Below are 26,292 nucleotides of genomic sequence, written 5' to 3' on the forward strand. Positions count from 1 at the left end.
AAACCTTTTGCAAAGGCTTTGGGAGTACATCCAGGAGAGCTTTATGGAGATGTCCCTGGAGGATTTCCACTCCATCCCCAGACACGTTAACAGACTTTTCGAGTAGCTGTACTGGCCACGAATGCCAGGGCAAATTAATCATTAAACACGCTTGCTTTTAAACCATGTATACTATTTAAAAAGGTTCACTCACCAGAGGTCCTTTCTCCGCCTGGCAAGTCCGGGAGGCAGCCTTGGGTGGGTTCGGGGGATACTGGCTCCTGTTCCAGGGTGAGAAACAGTTCCTGGCTGTCGGGAAAACCGGTTTCTCCGCTTGCTTGCTGTGAGCTATCTACAACCTCATCATCATCATCTTCCTCATCCCCAAAACCTGCTTCTGTGTTGCCTCCATCTCCACTGAAGGAGTCAAACAACACGGTTGGGGTAGTGGTGGCTGAACCCCCTAAAATGACATGCAGCTCATCATAGAAGCGGCATGTTTGGGGCTCTGACCCGGAGTGGCCGTTTGCCTCTCTGGTAGGCTTGCTTCAGCTTCTTAAGTTTCACGCGGCACTGCTTCAGGTCCCTGTTATGGTCTCTGTCCTTCATGCCCTTGGTGATTTTGACAAATGTTTTGGCATTTCAAAAACTGGAAAGGAGTTCTGATAGCACGGATTCCTCTCCCCAAGCAGCGATCAGATCCCGTACCTTCCGTTCGGCCCATGTTGGAGCTCTTTTGTGATTCTGGGATTCCATCATGGTCACCTCTGCTGATGAGCTCTGCACTCACCTGCAGCTTGCCATGCTGGCCAAACAGGAAATGAAATTCAAAAGTTTGCGGGCCTTTTCCTTGTCTACCTGGCCAGTGCATCTGAGTTGAGAGTGCTGTCCAGAGCGGTCACAATGGAGCACTCTGGGATAGCTCCCGGAGGCCAATACCGTCTAATTGCATCCACAGTACCCCATATTCAACCCAGCAAGGCCAATTTCAGCGCTAATCCCCTTGTCGGGGGTGGAGTAAGGAAATCGATTTTAAGATCCCTTTAAGTCGAAAAAAAGGGCTTCATCACGTGGATGGGTGCAGGGTTAAATTGATTTAATGCTGCTAAATTTGACCTCAAGTCCTACTTTAGACCAGGGCTCAGACACTCCAGTCAGCTACAGCACAGACCAAGAGGTTGGGCCACACCCTCCTGCAGTGCACAGAAACTAAGATTCACTTTGCTCAGTTGTTTCTCAGTTAACAGGGACTTTCCCAGCGCCCAATATTTAGTCTTTCTGGGATCCTAAACCCCAGATAAATCCATTTTACTCTGTATAAAGTTTATACAGGGTAAACTCGTAAATTGTCTGCCCTCTGTAACACTGATAGAGAGATATGCACAGCTGTTTGCTCCCCCAGGTATTACTTACTTACTCTGGGTTAATTAATAAGCAAAAGTGATTTTATTAAATATAAAAAGTAGGATTTAAGTGGTTCCAAGTAATAACAGACAGAACAAAGTAAGTTGCCAAGCAAAATAAAACAAAACATGCAAGTCTAAGCCTAATATAGTACAAAACTAAATACAGGTAAATCTCACCCTCAGAGATGTCCCAATAAGCTTCTTTCACAGACTAGACTCCTTCCTAGTCTGGGCCCAATTCTTTTCAGACCAATGTTGTGGTTTATGACCTGGGTTCAGCAATCACTCAGACCCCCTTAGTTATAGTCCTTTGTCCCAGTTTCTTTCAAGCATCTCTTTGGGGTGGAGAGGCCATCTCTGGAGCCAGCTGAAGATAAAATGGAGAGGCTTCCAGGGCCTTTTATATTCTTTCTCTTGTGGGTGGAAACCCCTTTGTTCTTCTGTGCAAAATTATAGCAACAAGATTGAGTTTGTAGTCACTTGGGCAAGTCACATGTCCATGAATGATTCAGCTTTTTGCAAGCAGAAGCCATTGTTTACATTAAATGGAATGTTCCCAGGAAAGCTCAGATGTGGTATGTCGTCTCTCGAAATCCATTGTCAGTTAAGTGTTTCTTGATTGGGCACTTACTCAGAATAGTCCTTTCTCAAGAAGCTGACCAAATGCTTCACTGGTGCTACTTAGAATCAGACATACTGAGATACAAGTACATTGCCAATATTCATAACTTCAAATACAAAAATGATACACACATACAGACAGCATAATCATAACCAGAAAATTAGGACCTGTCCATAGATACCTTATTTGACCTCCTTTGTACAAGATTTGGAGCAACTATATGACCTTGGTTGCAACAATGATCTAGACGGTCACAGTTCATGTCAATAACGTCACACCCTTGTTGCCAAGAAGGCAAATGGCATATTGGGCTGCATTAGTAGTAGCATTGCCAGCAGATCGAGGGAACTGGTGAGGTCACAGCTGGATTATTGCATCCAGTTTTGGGCCCGCCACTACAGAAAGGATGGGGACAAATTGGAAAGTCCAGCGGAGGGCAACAAAAATGATTAGGGGGCTGGGGCACATGACTTATGAGGAGAGGCTGAGGGAACTGGGCTTATTTAGTCTGCAGAAGAGAAAAGTGTGTGTGTGGGGTGGGATTTGATAGCAGCCTTCAACTACCTGAAGGGCAGTTCCAAAGAGGATGGAGCTAGGCTGTTCTCAGTGGTGGCAGATGACAGAACAAGGAGCAATGGTCTCAAGTTGCAGTGGGGGAGGTCTAGGTTGGATATTAGGAAAAACTATTTCACTAGGAGGGTGGTGAAGCACTGGAATGGGTTACCTAGGGAGGTGGTGGAATCTGCATCCTTAGAGGTTTTTAAGGCCTGGCTTGGCAAAGCGCTGGCTGGGATGATTTAGTTGGTGTTGGTCCTGCTTTGAGCAGTGGGTTGGACTAGATGACCTCCTGAGGTCTCTTCCAACCCTAATGTTCTATGATTCATAGCAGGAGGCGATTAAAGGCCCTGCACACGTGCACGACTGCAACTCCCAGGGTGGACTTCCCAACTCCAAACTGATTTGCAACTGATCAGTAGCAATATGGAGTTGCCAGCGTCCACAAAATGATCACCACTTGCTTCACCACCGTGAGCCCTCAATTTGGTGTCCTTCTCCCGAAGCCGTGGGTGAGCTCTGCACACAATTCAAGGAAGGTGGCTTTGCACATCCGTAAATTCTGCAGCCACTGCTCGTCATCCCATACCTGCATCATTATGCAATCCCACCACTCGGTGCTTGTTTCTCAAGCCAAATAACAATTGTCCACCATGTGCAACTGCTCTGTGAATGCCAACATCAATCTTAAATTGTTTCTGTTCATGGCACACAGCAGGGCAGGCACTGCAGTGTCATTAGCAGATTTGCAGCTCATGAAATACTGCAGGATCAGCCACATTGTGTTCATAACACTCATCACAAGACTAGTGAGCTGTGCAGGATCCATGCTTTCAGACACAGATCGCCGGTGCACAGTTTACAGGGGCAGTTAAAAAACGTTGTGAACCTTAGTTGGAAGCCCTCGGAATTATGAGATGGAAAAATTGCATCATGGGGTGGTGGTGATCCCACCCCCATGACGCACTGCAATCCATTCCTAACACTCCAACTGGCAGTAGTTACCTCCTGTGCACTGCTCTCTCTGTTGGTGCTACAGCACCAACTGTGGATGCACTCCGCCAACACAAGGCGCATTGTGTGAACATGTACAAGTTATGTAATTACAGTGGCTTATGACTGTTGATGTAACTTAAGTCAACTTAACTCTGTAGTGTAGACATGGCCTAATTAGCTATATAGTAGGGGTGGCCAAACTTACTGACCCTCTGAGCCACATATGACAATTTCAGAAGTTTGAGAGCTGGCACACACCTGCCAGGGCTTGGGGCTTCAGCCCCATGAGAAGCCCCTGCTCCTGCTGAAGCCCCGAGACCCCTCTTGCCGCTGGGCAGAAGCCCCTACCCTACCACCCTGCTGCAAGGTAAAGGTCCTGAGCTCTCCCCCTGCCCCCAGTCTGGTAGGTGGAGAATGGGGGGGACATGGGGGGCTCCGCGAGCCACACTTTAACTGTAAAAGAGCCACATGCGGCTCACGAGCCACTGTTTGGCCACCCCTGATATACAGTCTTTCAAATGACTAGGCAACTCCATAGCTTTTCCACTTCATATCGCTCCCCCTGATTCCCTTTCTTCACCTGCTGTTTTCTCTCAGGAGATTTCTGTGCCATTAGATTTCTGGCATCATCTTTGCCAGTTCACAGGAGTCACCAGTAGAGGAATTTCCCTCAGTTACCACCAATTTCCCCTGCATCAATGTCCTTGTGGTGGGTTCTCACCCAGATTACCCTTGAGAGCACCTGCTACCTGATTGCATTTAGGAAACAATGGTTGTGGTGGTAGCATTGTCCTTGTACTTCTGCCATGTATGACCTGCGCAGATCTTCCTGCCCTCCATCTCTTGTCTGAGTCATTTAGTGCTTGTTCTCTAAGTCTTTGTCTTCACTGCAAAAAAAGTTGTTTTTACAGCAAGACAGCTAACTCAAAATTGCTATCTCAACATAAAATCCAAGTGGAGAGAAGGCATTGTACCTTTACCTCAGTGGAGCTAGTTGAGGCTAACCGTGTATACACCCACACCCCTGGGGTGACCTGGGCTAGCTCCACTGACGTAAAAATTACAGGGCTTCTCTCCACCAGGGCTTTACATTGAGATAGTGATCTTGAGTTTGTTGTCTCGATGTAGAAATAAACCTATTTTTTACCGTGTCAACATAGCTTTACTAGCTGTCCTTTCTGGAGTTCAGGGATGTCAAATACAGTCAGATAATCTCAGTTTGGTGCAGATCAGTGCCATAATTTGAGCCACAGCTGTCTGCAAAACTGTTATAAGAACACTACCCACAACAACAACAAAATTAATAATGGTTTCTTTTTTTCTGGGGTGTTGACCCCTTGACTAAATAACCCCAAATTTGCACCACCCATGTTTGTATCCTCTGCAAACTTTATCAGCAATGATTTTATATTTTCTTCCAAATTGTTGATAGAAATATTAAATGTAGTTCACCCAAGAATTGATCCCTGTGAGACCCCACCAGACATAGCTTCATTCAATTATTATTCCCCATTTAAAATGCTCTACTGAAATCTATCAGTTAGCCAGTGTACAATCCATTTAATATGTGTCATATTGATTTTATAGTATGCTAATTTTTAGCAAGTGTCATGTGGTACTAAGCCTTACAGAAGTTAAAGTATATTACAGCCAATCTCCCAAATTTCTAATCTCAATATTGAGTTCCTTGGATAAGGCCTATTTTCCATAAAACATGTTGATTGTATTAATTATACTTCCTTCCTTTGTTCTGATTACTTTGAGTCCTTTCTCCCCCTACAGTTTGTCTTGGGTCTGTCTCAGTTGTTGTGAATCACCTGTGTGGGAGGAGGCAGCTTTCTGGTGCACTGAGATGATACTTTTCAGAGTAGCAGCCGTGTTAGTCTGTATCCGCAAAAAGAAAAGGAGTACTTGTGGCACCTTAGAGACTAAATTTGTTAGTCTCTAAGGTTCCACAAGTACTCCCTTTCTTTTAGAAATGATAGTGTGTCTGTACGTTAAATTCTCCTACACCCTTGGACAAACAGATTGGGGAGAGGCAGGACTGGGACAAGGAAATAGGTGACAAAGAACTGAGCTGATAATGGGCGGCATGATACCTGACAATCCGTGAGCACCTGCCAAATGGCTGTGACACACAGCCTTTGAAAGGGAAGCTTGTGTGAAGCCCTTTGGAGCTGATTCCCAAGAGACAGTGAAAATGGGAACTCAACGACATGCAGAGTAGCGCAAGACAGAAAACAAGTGCTAAGATGTTCTTGAGGATCCAATGGGGAAAAGGAATCAGGCCATTTCACTAGCCAGTCTAGCCTTTTCATATGTATCCCTGTAATGGGGGGAACTGCAGCACTTCTAGGGAGATCTGAGGGCATCAGATAATGAAACAGGGCACTTGTCCTATCAGACATTACCTCTCACACGCCCTCATGTGGTGGGTACAATCCCCTCCCCAGTCTGAAGAGGGAGACACTGAGGCACAGAGGTGAAAGGACTTTACCACAGGATTCCATTGTGACTCATTGGCTGAGCTGCCAATAGAACCTAGGAGTTCTGACTCCCAGTCCCTCCACCCCTCTTCTACCCTATTAGACTCTTTAACCAGGTTATATTCCAAGCATCAGGTGTAAAAGACTTGGATCCAGAAATTCACATTTTGGCTTCCAGATCCCACACTTGGGCTGGATGTTCCTTCTAGCTCCTCCAGTTTATTAACTGAACACCATGCAGGTTACTCCCTATGCCAGTGGTGGGCAAAGTATGGCCTGGGGGCCACATCCGACCCTCCAGACGTTTTAATCCGGCCCTCGAGCTCCCGCCGGGAAGTGGGGTCCGGGGCTTGCCCTTCTTTGGTGCTCCAGCCAGGGAGCGGGGTCAGGGTCTTGCCCCACTCCACATGGCTCCCAGAAGCAGCAGCATTTCCCACCTCTGGCTCCTACGTGCAGGGGCAGCCAGAGGGCTTCACATGCTGCCCCCACCCCAAGCGCTGCCCCTGCAGCTCCCATTGGCTGGGAACTGCAAACAATGGGAGCTGCAGGGGTGGCGCCTGTGGACAGGGCAGCGCGCAGAGCTGCCTGGCCGCACCTCCACATGGGAGCCAGAGGGGGATATACCGCTGTTTCTGGGAGCTGCTTGAGGTAAGTGCCGCCCAGAGCCTGTCCCCCTGAACTCCTCCCATGCCCCAACCCCCTCCCCCAGCCCTGATCCCCCTGCTGCCCTCCTAACCCCTCGGTCCCAGCCTGGAGCAACCTCATAACCTGGTGCTGTAGCTATGCCAGCATAACCCCATAGCCTGGACACAGCCTACAGCTATGGAAGGAGTTTTTGCTTTGCTGTAGGACCACCACTTCCTTGAGCAGCAGTAGCTAGGTTGATGGAAGCATTCTTCCATAGATCTAGCTATGTCTACACCAGGTGATAGGTCAGCATAGCTACAGTATTAAAGAGTGTGGACTTTTCACTTCCCTTAGTGCCACAGCTCCGTCGACCTAAATTTTAAGTGTAGACCAGACCTAAGTGTCAGTGATGGTCCTGGTCTCCTTGGCCCTCTCCCATTGTTGTTCTGATCCACTCCTCTCCAAGGGCTTCACTGTGAGCTTGAGAAGATTTTAGGGGAAAAGATTTTATAGGGGAAAATTACAACCTCTCAGAACTTTTTTCCATTTTATTTATTTTCAAAGGGAGCAAATTTTAAGACCCTGTTTAAAAAATATTATTTCCCAAAAAGCAATTGGTAGAAAAAATCATCATCGATTTCTTGTATCACTTAAAATTAAAAATGAACAAGAACTGTTCAGTACAGAATTAAAATGTTGCTGGGAACTTTATCGCCTGTCTGTAATTAACAGACAAGATCAGGGTCTTCCTCCACGCTTCACCCAAACGCCAGGCTTTTTTTTTCCTGCTCAGTCACTGTAACTTAGAATTTTACAGTCAGGGAGGATGTGAAGATTAATTAATTAGTTAATGTTTGTAAGTCACTGTATAGATGGCAAAAGCTAGAGAAGTGCTGAGCACTCTTATAAGTTTTCATTTTAAATTTCTTTGTTTTTTTAACCCTGTTCTCTCCCACAGAAAGGCAGATTCAAAAAAGGGGCCCTGGACAGATTATCAGGGACTAGGAGGACTTCTGGACTCTATTCCCTGCTCTGGAAGAGAAGTTGGAAGATCTCCAGAAGGGGACTGGAAGACAGGACTCCTGGTTTCTAGTCCTACCTCAGGGGACAGAAGGGCTGTACCAGCATTACAAGTTCAAAGCTTCTTGAACATTGGTTTATTGTACCCCATTTTGTCTATTATAGACAGGCCCTTCACATCTGGGGTAACACAGGAGAAAAAGGTTAAGAAGCAGCCCTGGAATATCTCTCTAGCCCAGCAGTAGGCCCAAGGCATTCATAGCCAGCTTTGGCATAGGCGCTGACTTCCACTGTTCCTGGTGGGTGCTCGACCCCACCCCTGCCCCTGTACCACCCTCACCCTGCCCCCATTCCAACTCTTCCCCAAAGTCCCCACCCCCTTCCCGCCCCCATTCCACCCCCTTCCCCCAATTCCCCACCCCTGCCCCACCTCCTCCCCTGAGCATGCTGTATACCCGCTCCTCCCCCCTCCCTCCTGGAAAGTCCTAAGCACGCCAAACAGCTGTTTGGCGGTGGGAAGCGCTGGGAGGTAGGCAGAGGAGCGGGGACGTGGCATGCTCGGAGGGGGAAGAGATGGGGCAGGGGGTAAGGGGAGATTGGCTGCCGGTGGATGCAGAGCACCCACTAATTTCTTCCCTTGGGTGCTCCAGCCCCGGAACACCCACAGAGTTGGTGCCTGTGAGCTTTGGCATTCCAGTACCTGGAGTTATCTTGGAGTTATCAGTCACACCCAGTGTGGGATGGTCCTACTCTGGATGCTGGACCCTTGGGATCCATGCATTCACCAGCCCAACCTCCCCATATTTGGAGATGCTACTTTCTCCAGGGGGCCCTCAAAATCTCTACAAAAAAAGGTAAGGGGCAGACAGAGCTGAGGAAGCAGCTGTCCCTCCCTGGCTGGCCCAGGAGGCAGTTCCCTTCAGGACAGTTCAGGGCTGATGTTTTATCTTTACCTGGGGGTTGGGGACAGCTGGCTGCCTGGTAGAATCACCCCAGCCTGGGTGGAAAAGATGTCTGTCCAAGGGGAGTGGCCCAGAGATGGGGGCCGGGACGGGGGAGCAAATCACCCTGGATCCAGGGCAGGATTATTCCATTCCTAGGGCTCCTTAGCTCCTACTTTCCCATGTGCTGGGGCTGCAGGCCCTTCCCTCAGGGAGATGGCTCCCCAGGCTCACAGACCCCTCCGTGCCAGGGGACAGCTCCTGAGCACCTTTCCCTTGGCTCAGTGGCACTTTGTTGCCCCAGACTGTCCCCTTCCCCTGCAGCTCACATCTCTGACCCCTTAAGCTTGTTTCTCAACAGCCTCCTGTCATCTTGGCTTTGCCGAGCACGCTGGATTTAGCTCGTGGAGCCTCATTGCAGAACTCGACCCCTCCAGCCCCTGAGTGTTTCTATGGTCCCCTGGCTCTTCTCTGAGTTCCTCTGTCTTTTGGGGCTTGAGATGCCCAGAGCCAAGACACCACAGATAGGTCACATCTTCCTTTACGGAGGCGCCTCCAGGATTGCTGTCTGCACTATCCCATTGGAAATGTCTAGATTTGCTGCCCTCTCCCTGCCATCCTAGGCATCTCCCTCCACTGCACAGCTGAGGTTTGTATTATTTTCCCTGCCTGGACTAGAGAAATCTCATTCTATTTGTGCTTATGATTTTAATCTACCTAGATTCCCTTGGATTATTTCTCTGTCTTTATTGTTGCTACTGGCTCTGGCAGTGGGTAATCTAGGGTGTTGGAGCATGTGTGTGGGCTGGCTAGCATGCTTGTGGGGATGAGAGAGGGAGTCAGGATTCCTGGGTTCAATTTTTGGCTCAATTGCTGTGCAACCTTCAAAATCCTGTCTCTATGCCTCATTTCATTAGGGTTGCTAGGTGTCCAGTTTTTGACCAGAACAACTGGTCAAAAAGGGACTCTGGTGGCTTCGGTCAGCACCACTGTCTGGGCCATTAAAATTCCAGTTGGCTGCAGCAGGGCTGGCTCCTAGGCGAACAGGTGACCAGGGGGGCTCCACATGCTATCCCGACCCACAGGTGCTGCCCCCATTGACTGGGAACCATGGCCAATGGGAGCTGCGGGGATGGCGCCTGCGGATGGGGGCAGTGTGTGGAGCCCCCTGGCCACCCCTCTGCCTAGGAGCTGGAAAGACATGTCGCTGCTTCCCAGGAGCCGCCTGAGGTCAGCGCTGCCTGGAGGCTGCACCCCGAGGCCCCTTCCACACCCCAAACCCCTGTCCCAGCTCAGAACGCCCTTATGCACCCAAACTTCCTCCCGGAGCCTGCACCCCACACCCCCTCCCACACTCCAACCCCCTGCCCCAGCTTTGAGCCCCCTCCTGCACTCTGAACCCCTCAGCCCCAGCCAGGACCCCCCCTCTTGCACCCCAAACCCCTCATCCCTGGCCCCATCCCAGAGCCCACACCCCCAGCAGAAGCCCTCAACTCCTTCCCATACCCCAACCCCTGCCCCAGCTCAGAGCCCCCTCCCGCACTCCAAACCCCTCGGCCCCGGCCCCATCCCAGAGCTCACACCCCCAGCTGGAGCCTTACCCCCTCCTGTGCCCCAACCCCCTGCCCCAGTCCGAACCCCCTCCTGCACCCTGTACTGCTCATTTCTGGCTCCACCCCAGAGCTCACACCCCCAGCCCATATCCTCTCCTGCATTCCAATCCCCTGCCCCCTCCTGTATCCCAAACCCCTCATCCTCAACCCCACCCCAGCCAAAGCCCTCACTCCCTCCCGTAACCCAACCCCTGCCCCAGCTCAGAGCCCCCTCCCACACTCTGAACCCCTCGACCCCAGCCCAAAGCCCCCTCCTGCACCCCAAATCCCTCATCCCCAGCCCCACCCCAGAGCCTACACCCCCTCCCGCAACCCAACCCCTGCCTGAGCCTGGTGAAAATAAGCAAGTGAGGGTGGGGGAAGAGCGAGTGACAGAGGGAGGGGGGATGGAGTGAGTGGGGGCGGGGCCTCAGAAAAGGGACAGGGCAGAGGTGGGGCCTTGGGGAAGGGGTGGGGCAGGGGGTAGGAAAAGGGTGTTTGGTTTTCTGTAATTAGAAAGTTGGCAACCCTACATTTCATGGGTGCTGGGGGTGCTCCTGCATGCCCTGACTTGAAGTGGTTTCCATCATATACAGGGTTTACAATTTGGTTCAATGGCTCTCAGCACCCCCACTATACAAATTGTTCTAGCATCCCTGCCTCATTTTATGGAAGTTCCCTCATGCAAGTTCCCTCCCTGCTGGGAGGTTGTAAGGTTCATTAATTAGTGCCTGTAAAGTATCTTTGAAGATGTCACTTCAGCTGACCCTGTCACCAGGGTTCCAATTTGCTTTTCATTATCAACCCAGTTTTGACTCTCCTGTAACTTCCTCCAAAATTTCTTTTCTACTGCCAATTTCTCCTACATTTTGTACAGAGAGAGGTTTCATCTATGCTAGAAAACCATACTGGCTGAACTGGATTGATTTAAAAACTAATGATCAAATTAAGCTAAATCTATATACACAAGGCTGACCAATACAAGTGTGTTTACATGAGCAGTTTGCACTAGTTTCACAAGATCTATTTGAGTTAAACCAGTGCAACCTTCTAATCTAGACAAGGTTTGCATCCGAGAGTGCTTTGATAAGGGGTATGAAGGTTGGTTTGTTTTTTGCTACTTTCAGAAAACAGTTTTTTTTTTAAGAGAGTTTGGGTCACACATTCAGTCGGGCACCTTCCCATCAGGTCTGTGGGATACGGACACCTCTTAGTATGTTGTCAACCAAACTTGTGATCTCATCAAAAACCAATCTTCGGTTTATTTGACAAGCCTGTTTTCCACAAAACCATGTCAACTGACATTGCCATCCTCTAGTTCTTTACTGATTACATGCCCTGTCAGTCTTTCCATTATTTTCCCTGGGATCAGTGTTGGCATGGCTCATAGTTACCTGGTTCATCTTATTTACCCTTTATAAATATGTCCACATTAGTTTTTTCAGTTCACTGGAATTTCCCCAGTGTTCCAAGATGTGTTAAAAATCAACAATAATGGTTCAAAGAGCTCCTTGGACAATTCTTTGAATGCTCTTGGGTGCAGGTTACCCTGGCCCGCGGATATAAATATATTTAACTTTCGCGGTTGCTGTTTAACATCCTCACTAGTTACTGGTAAAGAGTATTCCATTATCACTGTGAGATATGAATACATCATTTAGCTTCTTCCCAGAAAAATATTTGACCAATTCTGCCTTTTCTGCATCATGATGGATAATTTCCCCATCCATGTAGACTAGGAATTTGTTTGTTCCTGACATATTTAAAGCATTCCTTTTTTATTGTCATTAATGCAATTGGACCTAGATTCCCCCCATCCCCCCTGATACCTTTAGCTTCCCTTATTGTCAACATTTTCTAATTGCTGATTTTTACTCATTACTTTCAGCTTTCCCATTTTGCCATTTTTAATATAAATGCCTTTTTAATTGCTTCTTTCACCTCCCTTTTTAACCAGTGAGAGTTTTTTTAAATCAAAGAATCCTTTCAGGATTGCAGAACTGTGGGGGGTTTGTTTGCTGGGGGAGACATCTAATAAAGCTTTTAATTCCAATTATCATTCAAATTTTTATGTTAAATATTTCCTTATGCTCAGTTTTGCTCATGATTGGTTTTAGCTTTGGGAAACTGGCCTTTTTAAAGCACTGAGGGCTTGTCTACGTTACCCGCTGGATCAATGGGCAGCGATTGATCCAGCGGGGGTTGATTTATCGCGTCTAGTCTAGACATGCTAAATCGACCTCTCCGTCGATTCCGGTACTCCACCGGAGTGAGAGGTGCAGGCGGAGCCAATGGGGGAGCATCAGCAGTCGACTCACCACAGTGAAGACACCGCGGTGAGTAGATCTAAGTACATAGACTTCAGCTACGTTATTCGCTATATTCTATTTGCATATAGCAAATGTGCTCTGAGCTTGTATTACTTTGCCCCTCTCATTCTGCCAGTGTTTCCAACTCACTCACTATACCTTCTTCCATACTGCCTGCAAGGATTTCCTAATTTCTGTATGCCAGACCCCTGCCTTCTCCTCATTCCAGTCCCTCTTGCAAATCCGTTTCTTCTGTGAGGCCAAGAAACACCACTAGCCTGCATCACTGTAATACCATCCCCAGCCCACTTTAAAAGGGTCAGCCAAGGTGGAGGAAAAGGGGAGTCACTCCCGTTTTTACTTCTTTCCGGTGAATAATGATGGCCTGGAAGGGGTCTCTTGACCCCATAACCAAAGTGGAGTTTTTTTATTATTTTTATTTATTTGCTTGATTTTAGAAATCTCACAAATGTCAAATCTCATCTTTCCTGATTTTGTTGGATGTCTCAGAAATGTGGATCAGGCACTTTTGCAGCCCTTCATTGAAGGGTCCGAGTATGAAATCTTTAACAGAGAACTTTTCTGCCAAGTGCACATTCAGGTTAAACAGATATGAACAAAAATCAAAAGTGTCAGAGCTGGTATAGGCACAAAAGTTGTACTGGTCTAACTAAAAGTCGGTTTTTAAACTAGTGCAAACTCAGTTTACTTATGACAGTTTAGCCTGAGTCTATCTGGGCTTGTCTACACAGAAAGTGGAACAAAAATAAGCATATTGGTTGTAATTCCCACCTTCAGTTATTTCTGTAGAAGTCTGAGTGGATGCTCTTCATTTGATTAAGGATGTTCTATTTCAATTACGTAACTTAAACTGATAAATTTAATATAATAAAATTATAATAATTGTATTCTGAAATGAGTTTCCCCACCTTCCCTGTTACTCACCTAGTAAAAGTTGTGAATTACAGCAGATTTCATTCTTTTGGTTCCCATTTGGATATAGACAAACCCTCTCTTTTCCTGGCCTTCTCTGTATGGCACAGCAGCAGTGACTTAACTAGAGATGTGAATTCAAAACAATATAATTAGACCAGTGCCAACACCAACATGAATATTCTTGTTTCATCTTAAAACAGACATTGTGTTTTAGCTTAAATTCATTTAGGAATCAGTCTAAGCTAAACTGCAGTAAGCTTATTCAACCAAAATTAAGAGCATTCACCCAGGGGTTTGCACCAGTCACCTAAACTCCTTTAAAACCTGACTTAAATTAACCTGCTGCAGCTTTCTCGTGGAGCTTTCTCTGTCTCCCCATGATGTTTCATATTCTTTTCATTCCCCCATAGTCCATCAAGCCCCTGATTGAGAAATGTTGCCAAGCCTGGAACAATGCCAGCCTGGAGCAGCTGAGGAGGCTCCTTCAGCAGAACCCAGAGCAACAGGTAAAGAATCAGCCACTGGGGTTGGGGGATCTGAAAAGTTGTCATGTTCCCACACTCCCTTATAAAACACAATCTTACACTGATGAGAGTTCAGAGGCTCATACAAAGGGGTGGGGGGAACTTCAAAACTACCAAGAGCCAGAAGCTTAAAATGTACTTCCTGAAATTCATTCACTGGCTATTACCAGCAGGAGAGTGGGTTTGTGTGTGTGTGTGGGGGGGGGGGGGGGGGGAGTGTGGGGGGGTGGTGAGAAAACCTGGATTTGTGCTGGAAATGGCCCAACTTGATTATCATACACATTGTAAGGAGAGCAATCACTTTAGATAAGCTATTACCAGCGGGAGAGCGGGGTGGGGGGAGGTATTTTTTCATGCTTTGTGTGTATAAAAAGATCTTCTACACTTTTCACAATATGCATCCGATGAAGTGAGCTGTAGCTCACGAAAGCTTATGCTCAAATAAATTGGTTAGTCTCTAAGGTGCCACAAGTACTCCTTTTCTTTTTGCGAATACAGACTAACACGGCTGTTACTCTGAAACCTGGTTAAAAAATGTAAGTAAAATTCCCTCTGGCTCCTTCTTTTCCTACAACATAGCACATTTTTCAAGCTGACCCCAGTTCCTTTTCTCCAGAATGCCAGAGCTCTGTCATGCCTAAAGAAGGCAGAGATCCTGGAGATGACAGTGCAGAAACTAGAGAGGCTCAAGAAACCAGGTAACTCCTTTAATAGGCTCCAGTCCCTCTCACCTCATTGTATGTGTGTGTGTGGGGGGGGGGGGGGGGCACGCAGGTGGGGAGAGGAGTAGATAAAAGTTTGTGTTCCATAATTGGCCAGGCACACAGGTTGAATCCAGACAAAACTTGATTCCCTACTAGAAACAGACATACACACAAAAGGCCCAACTCCCCACCGTATTCCTCATTTTATGCCAGGAACTGTGCTGAAACAAGTTACGCCAGTGTAAAGCTGGAGAGTGATGCAGCAGGAAGCTGCCGTCCTATTATTGTCCTTCCCTCCATTCCCTTTCAGGCTGAGGTTTGAATCCTTGACCAGGAGGAAGATATCAAGTTTTGAACAGCTAGATAGAATGGGGGGGGGGGGGGGGGGAGAAGAGAGCAATGGAGGCCTAATATTAAGAAGCTTCAAAGCCTGACTCTCTCACTCTCTGCCTTCTCTCCTCAGGCACTGCTGCCTTCTCAGAGGATGGCCAGGAGTTTGCTGCTGGTTACCACCACTGCCCTAATGCTGTCAGTGCCTTCCTGAGCTCAGCTGGTTCTTTGGTGGATCAAGACTTGAAGTCCCAGATCCCCCACAGGCTGCAACATACCATTGAGGCCAGGGCCACCACTGCCTTGGCATCCCCTCCCAAAGTCCAGCAGCCCCAGGGGGCTTTCTTGCTCTCCAATAAGCCACTCCCACCCTTCTTTGGGTAGCTCCCCCTTCCTTGCTGCCTCCAGGACCTGCCCTGATCTCACCAGATCTAAATTCCCACACCCTCCCTGGGGGGCACTTGTCTCACCTCCTTCACCTCCTGCCTCATGGCCACAGCTGCACCTCCCTCCTTCACTCTCCTGGACTCATCCAATGCTGCCAGTTACACCTCAGATGTGGAGACCCTGGTGAGCCCCACCTTAAGGGAACCAGACCCTGGCCCCTATCAGAACCAGACAGTAGACCAGAACAGAATGTGAGACCATGAGTGGCGCTGCCCTATGGAGACAAGGATCTAACAGACGCACAGCTGTAACGTGGGATAGTGTGAACACCCTGCACTAGTTCTGAGGGACCTGCTTCTGCACCTTATTTCCAATGCACAGGTGATGCACAGAAAATGAGTCTCTTGCAAACTGCCCATTTCTGCAGCTGTACTAGAACATGGCACTGAGTTTGCCAAACTGCATCTTACATTGGTCTTACCTGGTTCTGACTGAGACATTTCCACCTTATATGTATTGAGAAACTCAGCATAAAGGGACTCCATGAGCCCGATTAACTGTGGCCTGATCCACTGGCTGCTCCAATTAATAATGTTTGCTGAGTCCCTGCCAGTGCCCAGGGCTGATATTTGTGCTACAAAGAGGTAGGGATTCTTCCTGAACTATTTGTACCAATAAGATCCTGTTGTAACAAGTTTGACGCTAAGTGAAGTATTATTTCACCTTATCCCGCCATCTTAAGGGCAGGGAGATAAATAGATTAGCAATAGCCTCAAACAGCTTCAGCCTCGGATAGAAAGAGATTAACTGAAATAATCTCTGAATTAACTGAAATTAACTGTGCATGGACCCCAAGAGTCTTTTCACGTGAGCACAGAAGACCTGAAAGAGCAACCAGCCAAACTCATTCACTTGTGCGTGTTAAGTGAAATAATAGCATTTAAAACAAATTAGAGGTTTCTTGCTGTTGGTTTTTTACAATTTCCATCTTATAAATCATCGTCTCCCAAGTTAGTAAGAAGGTGGGGGGGGGGGTGTGTGTGAAAAAACAGTTGTCAGATTGATTCAACAAGGAAGTGAGGGGAAGGACAGGACAGCCATATAAGCGGTGCTAGGTTGAAGGGAAATGTTAGGGCAATAGTTCTGCAGCAGGCAATTCAGCTCCCTTAGAAGAGAGAAGGCAGAAACGACCCAACTCCATTTTCTTTACAGTTCTTGTTCCTTTATTCAGTAAACACCTAGTTACAAGTTTCACAAATCAAATTAAAAAGGGGGAGAGTTGACTGCAAATGGGGTTACATGGGCAGGGAGATACAGGCTGGTTCAGTTCTTGTTCCTCTCCCCCTCCCAAACACACTTCCTTCCACCTCACCATACCAGGAAGCAGGAGAGGAAGTGGGGGCTTTTGTCCCAGTGAGGGGGATTAAGAATGGGGCAAGAAATTCTTCAACATGATCATTTCAGAAGGGACCAAACACCACTCCAGAACCAGCCCAACCAGGCGCAGGAAAGCTGGAAGGGACAGGAAGGACAGGGTGATGACCCTTTTGTGCACAAATACTGGCAAAGGGAACTGAGCCAAGGGTGACTGGAAAAAGAGGAAGAAGAGTTTGAGAGGGGGAGGGGCAGGGAGAATTGAGGCAGGATAATAAATGTGTCCTTCGTACACCCATGAGGTCCCCAAACCACCCTGTAGCCCCCGCACTTTATTCAATTCTTAGAGGGTGGGGGTTAATATTAAATTTGAGAAGATTCCAAGCAGTGCTTTGTCATCAGAGTTTCACTGTCTGTACCTGAGAGGAGATGGAGAGAGGGAGAAGAGAAAGAGAGAATGCAAGTTACAGAGGTATAAATAAAGAGGTGGTACAGAAGGTAAAACCAAGCACTGTAATTTAAAATTCAGCAAGAGAAACTGATCAGATAAATTAATAAATCCTTAGCACTAAATTTTGGATTTACCCCAGTAAACTCAATTCAGAATGCTGGGAGGAAGGAAAAACCCAGCACTTCTCTACTGAATCTAGACTTGAGTTGATCTCATGAGAGTTTGGTTTCACCTGTACATAGACAGTTCCTGCAGATAGGCTTCAACTTCAATTTAGTGACATTTTTGAACACTATCTCCTTAGCTCCCCAGATGCTGCTTCCCCACTTCCTCGCACATTTAAACCTACATCTGTTTGCCTGATAGTGAGGGAAGACAGCTACTCCCACACAATCCAGGGTGCAAGAGGCACAGACTTCCCAAACTGTGTCCACAAGATAGACAGAAAAATGAGGGGAACCATGTTCTGATACTCCCACATTGTCAGCCCCAAACCAGTATCTGAAGTGACTCAGGCTGGAGCCACCCACCCTGTTTTGGATGTTGGCAAAGATGAGTTGCCAAAGAGGAAGCTTCCTGCTGGACCCTAGAGCATGTCCCCCTTCTCCAGCTGACACCCCCAAGTGGCTCACATTGAGGCCCTGCACCCCATGCTGGGGGTAGTGAAAGTGAGGTTCAAAAGGAGTGAGGCAGCCACACAATGGGGGGAGTGGAGAGGACAGTTAGACTTACAAGAGAGAGTAGGTGGATTTGGGGGTGACCATGCTGCACCCCCCCAAAGTCTGCTCCAGATTCACCAGTCGTATCGGCGGGCCTGTCTGGATGGGGAATCCTCAGGGCCCTGGATAGCAAGATGTGTCCCCTCAGACCGGCGGCCACTGCTGCTCTCGTGACGCCGATAACCCAGTCCTCGCTGTGGCCGGAACCGGGATGTTTCTCGCCTCCACTCATCATCAAATGCAGCTGCATCACCTACACAAGGAAAGAGAACAGCAGGCTCAATGGGAAGGCAGTCCAGGATTTGGGAGCCCCAGGCAGCAAGGAGCACTCACTCTCATCCAGGTTGATGTACTCCTGCCTCTCCTCCTGGTCACCTGTGCGATGGTTCCGTGAGCGCTGCATGATGTGGGCTCTCTCCCGGATGTGGTGCCCAATTGACATCTGCTCCAGGCCACTGTTTGAGTCCCGCACAGTCCGTCTTGTTTCACGGATCTGGGTGCAGTGTAGTGCAGTGTCAGTCCCTCACCTGTACCCCACAACCCTATTTAGCACCCCTCATTTCCTACCTGCAATATTGTTCCCCTCCCTAGCCTTCCAACAGAATCACTGTTTTTCTCTCCACTACTTCCAAAGTGAAACATCATCAACAAGGCAAAAACAAATCCTTCATGTAGCCCTGGGCACAACCCCACTAGCCCCTCACTGAGTCACATAATTTCCCCAGATCTTTGATTCACCCCTATGCAAAAATGCATCAAACATAAGCTGCTTGTCTTCAGTTTGAATGCCCTTCACAGTCAATCCCCACAAAACTTCTCTCTCATTCACTACCAAGCTGTCAATGCTCACCTTCAGTGGGCCCATGATGCCAGCCTCCATCACCCACTTGTTAAATTTTCAAACAAACAACTTTGTGCTTTCTCCTATGCTGCCCTCACACTTCGGAGGTGCTCCCCATAAACATCTGCAAAACTACCTCGTTATCCACTTTCAAATTCATCCTCTGTCATGATGCCTACAAAAAACTTGACATCGGTTAAACTGCTGGTGCGTAGAGATCACAGCCTACCATGCTAACCAATATTGTCTTTGTCTACTTATACCCCTCCCTCATCCAAAATGTATCCATCTCTTGTGTTATACTTAGATTGTATAGATTTTTGGGGCAGGGACTGTCTCTTGTTCTGTGTCTCAACTGCACCTAGCACAATAAGGTCCTGGTCCATGACTAGGTCTCCTAGGTGCTATGGTAACACAAATAATAAAATGCTCTGGGTAGTCAGTGCCATACAACTAAATGTGGCAGATCCCCAGAAAAAGCAGCTGCCTGTGATGTCCTGCCCCTCACTGGGTGCAGGAGCAGCAGCTTCCTTCTCACCCCTCCAGGTGCAGAGCGCGTCTCCGAGGTCTCATGATAGACTTTGGGACCATCACCCAAGTTGGAATAGGAGATGACAGTTGAAGAAGAAAACGTTTGGCAGTTGGCACCACTTGTCATGTGCTCCTGGTGAGGGAAGGTAAGGAAAAAAAAAAAAAAAAAAGAAAAAAGTCAGCTGCTCCTATGAGCTCCTCCCCCCACCATTCATTTTGGTTTCTTTTTGATAAAAGGGGGGGCATCCTCTTCCCTTTCACACCCACCTCTCTCCTTTCCATTACTCCCCACCCCATTCCTTCTGCTCCGTAAGTGAGGGGGACATCCCCTGCACACCCTTCCCACTGCCTCATCTTCTCTGCATGGAGGGGCTGCTCCCTCATGCTCCATGTTGCTCCAAACGTATAGGCAATGCCATCTTTACTGCTCGGGAAGGAACAATGTCATGGGAGCAGCAGCAGCCCTTGTGGAGGAGGTGGAAAACAGGAGACTCTGGGTGGCAACTGATTACCCAGGATGGCAGCGGTGATATCAGTGCATGCCTGTCAACGCAAACAGTGTTGAGGAAGATTCTTACCACATTTCCAATCATATCGTTCATCATCCCGAACATGTCCATGAAGCCACCTGCCTGGGAGGAGGGGAGGAACAGAGTCAGGTGGGAAGAGAACAGAAGGAGAGGAGACAAGTGAGTGCACTCACAAAGACACATGGAAGCTGCTTTAGGAGAATAAACGAGAGTTCCCGACCCCTCACCCTATCAGAAGGCCAGGCTATGGTAATAGAACTGCACAGTGCTCACCCGTAACATCGACCCTTTGTCCCCAAGATCTCATTCTAAGCTCTTCAACTCCCAGAAGCTTAGGATGGGATGGGTTCTCTCACTCTTGGCCTGAATCCCCCAGCTTTGATTTGGCTCACAGAAAGATAGGGTCACAACACTAGATCAGTCCAGTATCCTGTTTCTGATGTAGTGTCTGGTCCTGGCTACCAACTGAAGGTAAAAGAAACCCCTTAGTGGAAATTGTGAAACAGCCTGTCCCTATGGGAAGCTACTTCCTCATTTATGCCACTCAGTGTGGGACTTCTCTCTTCTATTGCTTTTCTTGATCTAATGTAACTATGGATGTTCTCATTTTCTATAAAAATGTCTAGTCATTTTTGATATCCTAGGGCCCAGAGTTCCACAAATTAATCATGAAATATACAAAAGAAGTTTGTCTTTTGTCAGTTTCAGATGGGCTGCCTTTCGATGTAATTGAATAGTCTCTCATTCTTGTAGTAGAAGAAAGGTAAATTATGTGCTCTTATTTATCCTCTCTCATCTATTTTTCATCTCTTCTCTAACAGAAACAGTCCCAATCTCTTCAATCTTTCTTCATATGGAAATCTTTAGGTTTCTGATGACTTTTGCCACCCATGACTGAACTCTCTATTTCTGCTATGTCCTTTCAGAGAGAGGGTGACCACAGAAGAACAGTGTTCCAGGTAAGGGCATCCCACTGATTTATGTAATGACATTGGAATAGCTCCAGTATTATTTTCCATCCTATTCCTGGGCATCCTAATGTTTTGTTGGCTTTTTTGACAGCCTCTACCCATTGAGCAGAGGCTTTCATTAAGTCTCCTTAATGGTACCCAGATCATCTTCCTGATTAGTTATAGTCCCTGACTCAGATTTATCACCTAGCCTTGGAATCCAAATCTCAGCCCTCTCTCTCTGAACTCCATGCAGATTGCTTGTATGTGGGCTTCAGGGTGATACCTGAAAGAGCCACAGTTCTGCCTGCTCTTCCTGGTAATCAACCATCCCATTTCTATTATTTGTTGTATTACAGTAGCACCTTGAGGCCCCAACTGAGCTCAGAGTTCCTCTGTGCAAGACCCTGTGCAACCATTTAATAAGAGACAAAGTGCTGGAGGGGGACACATAAGCACAGAGAGGTAAAGTGACCTCACTAAAGTCACACTGAGGGTCATTGAAAGCCATGAGTTGAATCCAGGCCTCCTACCCACTGGCCCACACCCTATTAAGGTATTTTCCTATGAGCTGGGGTTTGCCCTGGTGTCCATGTTCCTTCCCCATTCCCTGTACTGTGTTTGTTGACACGCTCACCTAGAGGTGGCTGCATTGTAGCACTGCTGAATATGTGGAGCACATGAAGAACTTGGGGATAAAGTGACCTATTGGGGAGCTGTAAATCTGGATGTTACACTTTGGGGAAGGCCCCAGAGCTGCACAGAGAAACTGAAGCCTTACCATTCCCAACATTCCAAAGGGTGAGATGGCTCCTGCCTGCAGGGGGCAACAGAGAAACACAAAAAAATTAGGAGGAATCCACTCATTGTCCAAACCCAGGACCCTTTCCCTTTCACAAGAAATAGAAGGAAACAAAAGATCCAGGCCTACCAAGTGGCCAAAGGGTTTAACAGACATTGCTCCATAAACTCCTGCATGTCCCCCCACTGCCCACAAGGTGCAGGTGGGGAAAGAAGTGACACTTTCAAACCTATTCTGGCGATATTAATTTAGGCTCTGCAAAATGACACTTATCTTCCATCACTCCAAGACACTGATGCCCTGGCATACAGTAGATTAGAGGGAAGCATGTGAAGTAAAGGGATATAACACCCATGTTCTAGGGAACTAATTTTCCTTCCCCCACTTCCTGCAAAGAAGAGAACTGCCCCATCCTAACCACGTGGGAAGGTGAGGGAAGTCAGAGGGCAAAGAGACTCTACAACTATACTCAGCATCCCCTTTACCTGCATCCTGCGACTGGCCTGACGTGCCCCAGGCATGGTCCCATCAGTTATGCTGAGGAAGGGGCTGTATGCAAAGCCTCCAGAAAGCATGCGGTTCATGTGCTGACGGTGAATAGCAAAAGGGTCCCTGGAGGGGATCAACAGGGAGAGGAGACCTTAGGAGGCAGAGTCCCAGATAACCCACCAGCCCTGACTCCGTCCCCTGATCTAACCCTGACCCAACTTCCCTCTGAGAGTGAGAAATACAACCTGTGAGTCCTGACACACAGTCTTCCCTAATCTATTTGAACCCACTCCCCCCCCCGATAAATTTGGGGTTCATACGCACATCGTAAACATGGGGTCCTCTGGTTCTCCATCCCTCATGAACCGGAACATACTTCCTTCAGATCCGGGGAGGGCTCTGCAAACAGGGAGCCTGAGTGAACATAAGCAAGCTGGGGCCACAGGGCATGACCCCTTCTCTTTTCACACCAATATGTATTCACCAGCTCATGCAACCCTTCCTCTTGCACCAGGTCCTGTGGGTAGCAGAGCAATCTCTACAGATGCCTCCGGCAGGTCAGCTCAACCAATAGGAGCCGTTTCCCAAACTACCCCTCCCACGACAGGGAATATAACCAAATTGCCGTCTCCACAGCCCCCCCGCCAGCCTCCTTATCGCTTACCTGCCCCACACAGACACCTCACCCCGGGCCCCCAGGGCAGGGACAGGCGCCCCCCGTTCACACGAGGACTCCCAAAGGTGCGGAGGCACCAGGCCGGCCCCGCAGCGTCACTACTTACCCCAGCGCAGACACAAGCGCTCCTCGCCCTGCAGACAGCCCCCACCCCCAAAGGCGAGCACGAGCCGGGCCTCCAGCCTAGGCAGCCTCCTCTCCCACCGCTCCTCCTGCAGACTGCAACCCCCCGGCCCCGCATCCCGCCTGCCACCCGCCCACCTCACGCTCCCCTGCCTGGCGGGGTGTCCGCCGCTCGCTCCCGCAGGCCTTCCTCCGCCACGGGCACCTGGCAGCGCAGCGCCCGCTCAAGCGTCCGCTCCCATCTAGCCCCGGAGCCCGCCTGCTCCCCGCGCGGCCTTCGCGGAGGGTGCGCTGGGGGAAGGGGAGCTGGGAGCGCGCTGCCCTCCGCCACCGGGCGCTGCCAGCCCGCACCAGGGCCTGGCCAGGAAGTGAGGTCGGCCCGGCGCGCCAGCGCCTCCCCGCGGCCGCAACGCGCAGCGCAGCCCGGCCGGCCGGCGCTGGAAGAGCTCCGCGGAGCCAGAGGGCGGGCGAGGGGCGGCGGGGGGTGGGAGCAGAAGCGAGGGGGACACTGGTAGGGAGGGGATGGTTATAACCATCGCCCCGCACAGCGCCAGGGGGCCCCGGGAACCCGTCCCGGGGGAGGGGGGGGTGTAACAATAGAAGGTCTGAGGCGGGGCGTGATACCCTTAATGGCCCGTGGGCTCCTTTTGTTGTGAGGCTGCTAAGGAAATGGCTGCCAGCAGCCTGGCTTCAGCTCCCGTCACCTGAACGGGGAGGAGCCGCCTGCATTGGGCCGGGCCCGCGCACGGTGCAGTGCACACGGCGGAGCAGCAGGGGTCTCCCTCGCGCCACACATTAGAGCTGCGCGGCGGGGGCCGGCGGAGGCGAGAGACTGGTTGAAGGCCGCAGCTGCTGCTTTCCGTCTTCTGGGCTCGGCGGGCTCCCCGAGCTGCGCTGTAGCCTTGCTTGCCAGCCCGGCCCGAACGTACACGGCCCTTCTTGCTCCCGTTGGAGGTTGGCTCGGATGGCTCTTGGGGGCTCCTTTGGGATCCACCCGGTTCTAGTTTTCTAGGCGTGGTGACCATTTTGGCCCATGTCCGCTCCAGCAGAGCAGACTGAGCTGGGTCCAGCCAGCGCTGCTCTGTAATTCCCGCACCTCTCTGCTCTGCCACCTGTTTACCACCTTTCGAAGCCCCTGCTGCCCGGGAACCCAGAGTCTCAAGTACTCACTTTTGCTTCCGCCTCTTACCACTTCCTGCATCTGCTGAAGGAGGGGGATGCACAATGGCGTTAATTTAGCCTGTTCCCCCTCTTCGTGCCTCTCATCCGTGGAGCCCTGCAAGCCACATGCCCTGTCTTATCATTGCTGCTGTCTACCTTCCTTGCCACACATCTAGCCTTCTTTCTGAATTGTGAACACCAGAACTGGACACACTGTTGCAGCAATGGTTGCACCAAATATAGAGGTAAAATAACCTCTTTGCTTCACCCTGAAATTCCCATTTGTGTCATCTGCCCCGCCACTCTGTTCTCCATACCTGGCTGGCATGCACCCTGACTGACACCCAACAATCCTGCCCTCCCTCCCCCACTTCTCAGACCTCTCTCCCTGCACTTTTCTGAATGTGACACACTCATACATGCTACACATCCCCATACCTTTTCATTTTGAAAATCTGGTCACCCTATGTGGCTTTGGGAGGTACAGACAACAAACTCTTTGGCAGCACAATAAAGGAGGGGATGGGGCAGGGGGGTTGAAATGCATCATTTGGCTCAGTGACTTCCCAGTGCCAAACCCAAAGAGACCATTTCCCCATTCAAAGCTGCATGCAGTGGTGGGTATTTCAACACCTTCTCTTTGTTCATGCTAGCAGAATGCAGCCTCCATGAAAATAGGAACAAGACCAGAAATCTGCCCTGAACTATTATTACAGATAGATAGATGGATGAACAGTGCCTCTCAAATGTTCTTGACCCCATAAGTTCTCTCCCCACATTGTGGGTTTGCTACAATCTCACTTTAAAATGGGATGTCAGCTGCTACCAATGGTTTGTGCCTAGATTTATGCAAATATATGGAAAGTTATGCAAATATTAAACTCTCCTTCTTTTTTGTTGTTCCATGCATAGTATGGAAGTTTTTATTGAGCCATTTTTGAGTTGTTGCTGAGAAAGACATGTCTTTTTTTTAAAAAAAAAGTCTTAAACTACTCAGCATTGTATTTTCTTTTCACTCAGAAAAAACCTTGAGTTAGTTTAAAATCTGCAAAACAGCAGTAACAAACACATCAAATCACCTTGGGAGGGAAAGACATGGAGAACAGGAGGGGACTCAAAAGGAAATGTACAAATGTGTTTGTCCCCGACCATACTCATGACACATATGTCTACACATGCACAAGTGTTTCATGTATGCACACATGATACAGATGTGTGCATACATGAAATACATGACACACATGCAAATACTTACACCCTGATATACATGCACACACAAAACACATGAAGAGACTGCACACATGCAATACACTTGCCCACATCCAAGCACACACATATACATGTATACAAACATAAATGAATGCAAATATACCACTCTCCCACACATACCAACACATAAAACAAATGACATACAATTTAACGTGCACACAAAAATACACACATGCAATATTCACTCAACACATGCTTGACATGCACCCTCCAAATACTCAAAAAAAATCACAAACAAGTGTGCAGCTCAAGAACATGCACACATACACAACATACAGAGAAAATCCACATATACTCTACATGTATGCACACACCCCATATTTTATTCCCAGAGAGATCTAGCTCATATATCCTCAGCTTTGCTTGTGTGCCAAGGACATAAGACCCTAAAAGGGAGAGAAATATTCTGCTGCATTTACAAAGCCAACCTGAAGAAGAGACTGGAGTTCCCATGCAATACAGAGCCTTAAAATCCATGGGAAAGTGAGTGATATCTGTATTCAGCACTGTGGATTTTTCATAGATTCCAAGGTCAGAAGGGACCATTGTGATCATCTGGTCTGACCTCCTGTATTACACAGACCATAGAACTTTCCCAAAGTAATTCCTAAAGCATATCTTTTAGAAAAACATCCAAACTTAATTTTTAAATTGTCAGTGATGGAGAATCCCCCATAACCCTTGGTAAACTGTTCCAATGATTAATTATCTTCACTGCTAAAAATGTATGCTTTATTTTCTGTTTGAATTTGTCTAGCTTTAACTTCCAGTTACTGGATCATGTTATATCTTTCTCTGCTAGACTGAAGAGCCCCATCATTAAATATTTTTTCCCCACGTAGATACTTATAGGCTTTAATCAAATCACTCCTTAACCTTCTCTTTGTTAAGCTAAATAGATTTAACTCCTTCAGTCTGTCACTAGAAGGCAGGTTTTCTAATCCTTTCATCATTCTCATGGC

The 26,292-nt window shown here is 48.4% G+C and overlaps 1 protein-coding gene across 5 annotated transcripts; it reads right to left on the reverse strand.

The window, feature by feature from the left end:
* Window positions 1-4,099: 4,099 nt before the first annotated feature.
* On the reverse strand, window positions 4,100-23,583 carry MLF2 (myeloid leukemia factor 2). Of its 5 annotated transcripts, XM_074933976.1 has the most exons (10): window positions 23,039-23,258; window positions 22,426-22,500; window positions 22,098-22,224; window positions 21,592-21,627; window positions 19,909-19,962; window positions 19,338-19,463; window positions 18,292-18,451; window positions 17,972-18,211; window positions 13,479-13,590; window positions 4,100-4,445 (listed from the first exon to the last, which is right to left on the reverse strand). In XM_074933976.1, exons 2-8 carry the CDS (start codon window positions 22,473-22,475, stop codon window positions 18,033-18,035), a joined length of 732 nt encoding a protein of 243 aa, XP_074790077.1. In that variant the 5' UTR covers window positions 22,476-22,500; window positions 23,039-23,258; the 3' UTR covers window positions 4,100-4,445; window positions 13,479-13,590; window positions 17,972-18,032. The 5 variants fall into 5 exon arrangements, with proteins under 5 accessions (XP_074790077.1, XP_074790107.1, XP_074790069.1 ...); XM_074934006.1 differs by lacking the exons at window positions 4,100-4,445; window positions 13,479-13,590; window positions 23,039-23,258 and adding exons at window positions 16,622-17,207; window positions 23,525-23,583; XM_074933968.1 differs by lacking the exons at window positions 4,100-4,445; window positions 13,479-13,590 and adding an exon at window positions 16,622-17,207.
* Window positions 23,584-26,292: the final 2,709 nt, after the last annotated feature.

The sequence above is a fragment of the Natator depressus genome, chromosome 1 (genome assembly GCF_965152275.1).
Source record: "Natator depressus isolate rNatDep1 chromosome 1, rNatDep2.hap1, whole genome shotgun sequence".
Taxonomy (NCBI): domain Eukaryota; kingdom Metazoa; phylum Chordata; order Testudines; family Cheloniidae; genus Natator; species Natator depressus.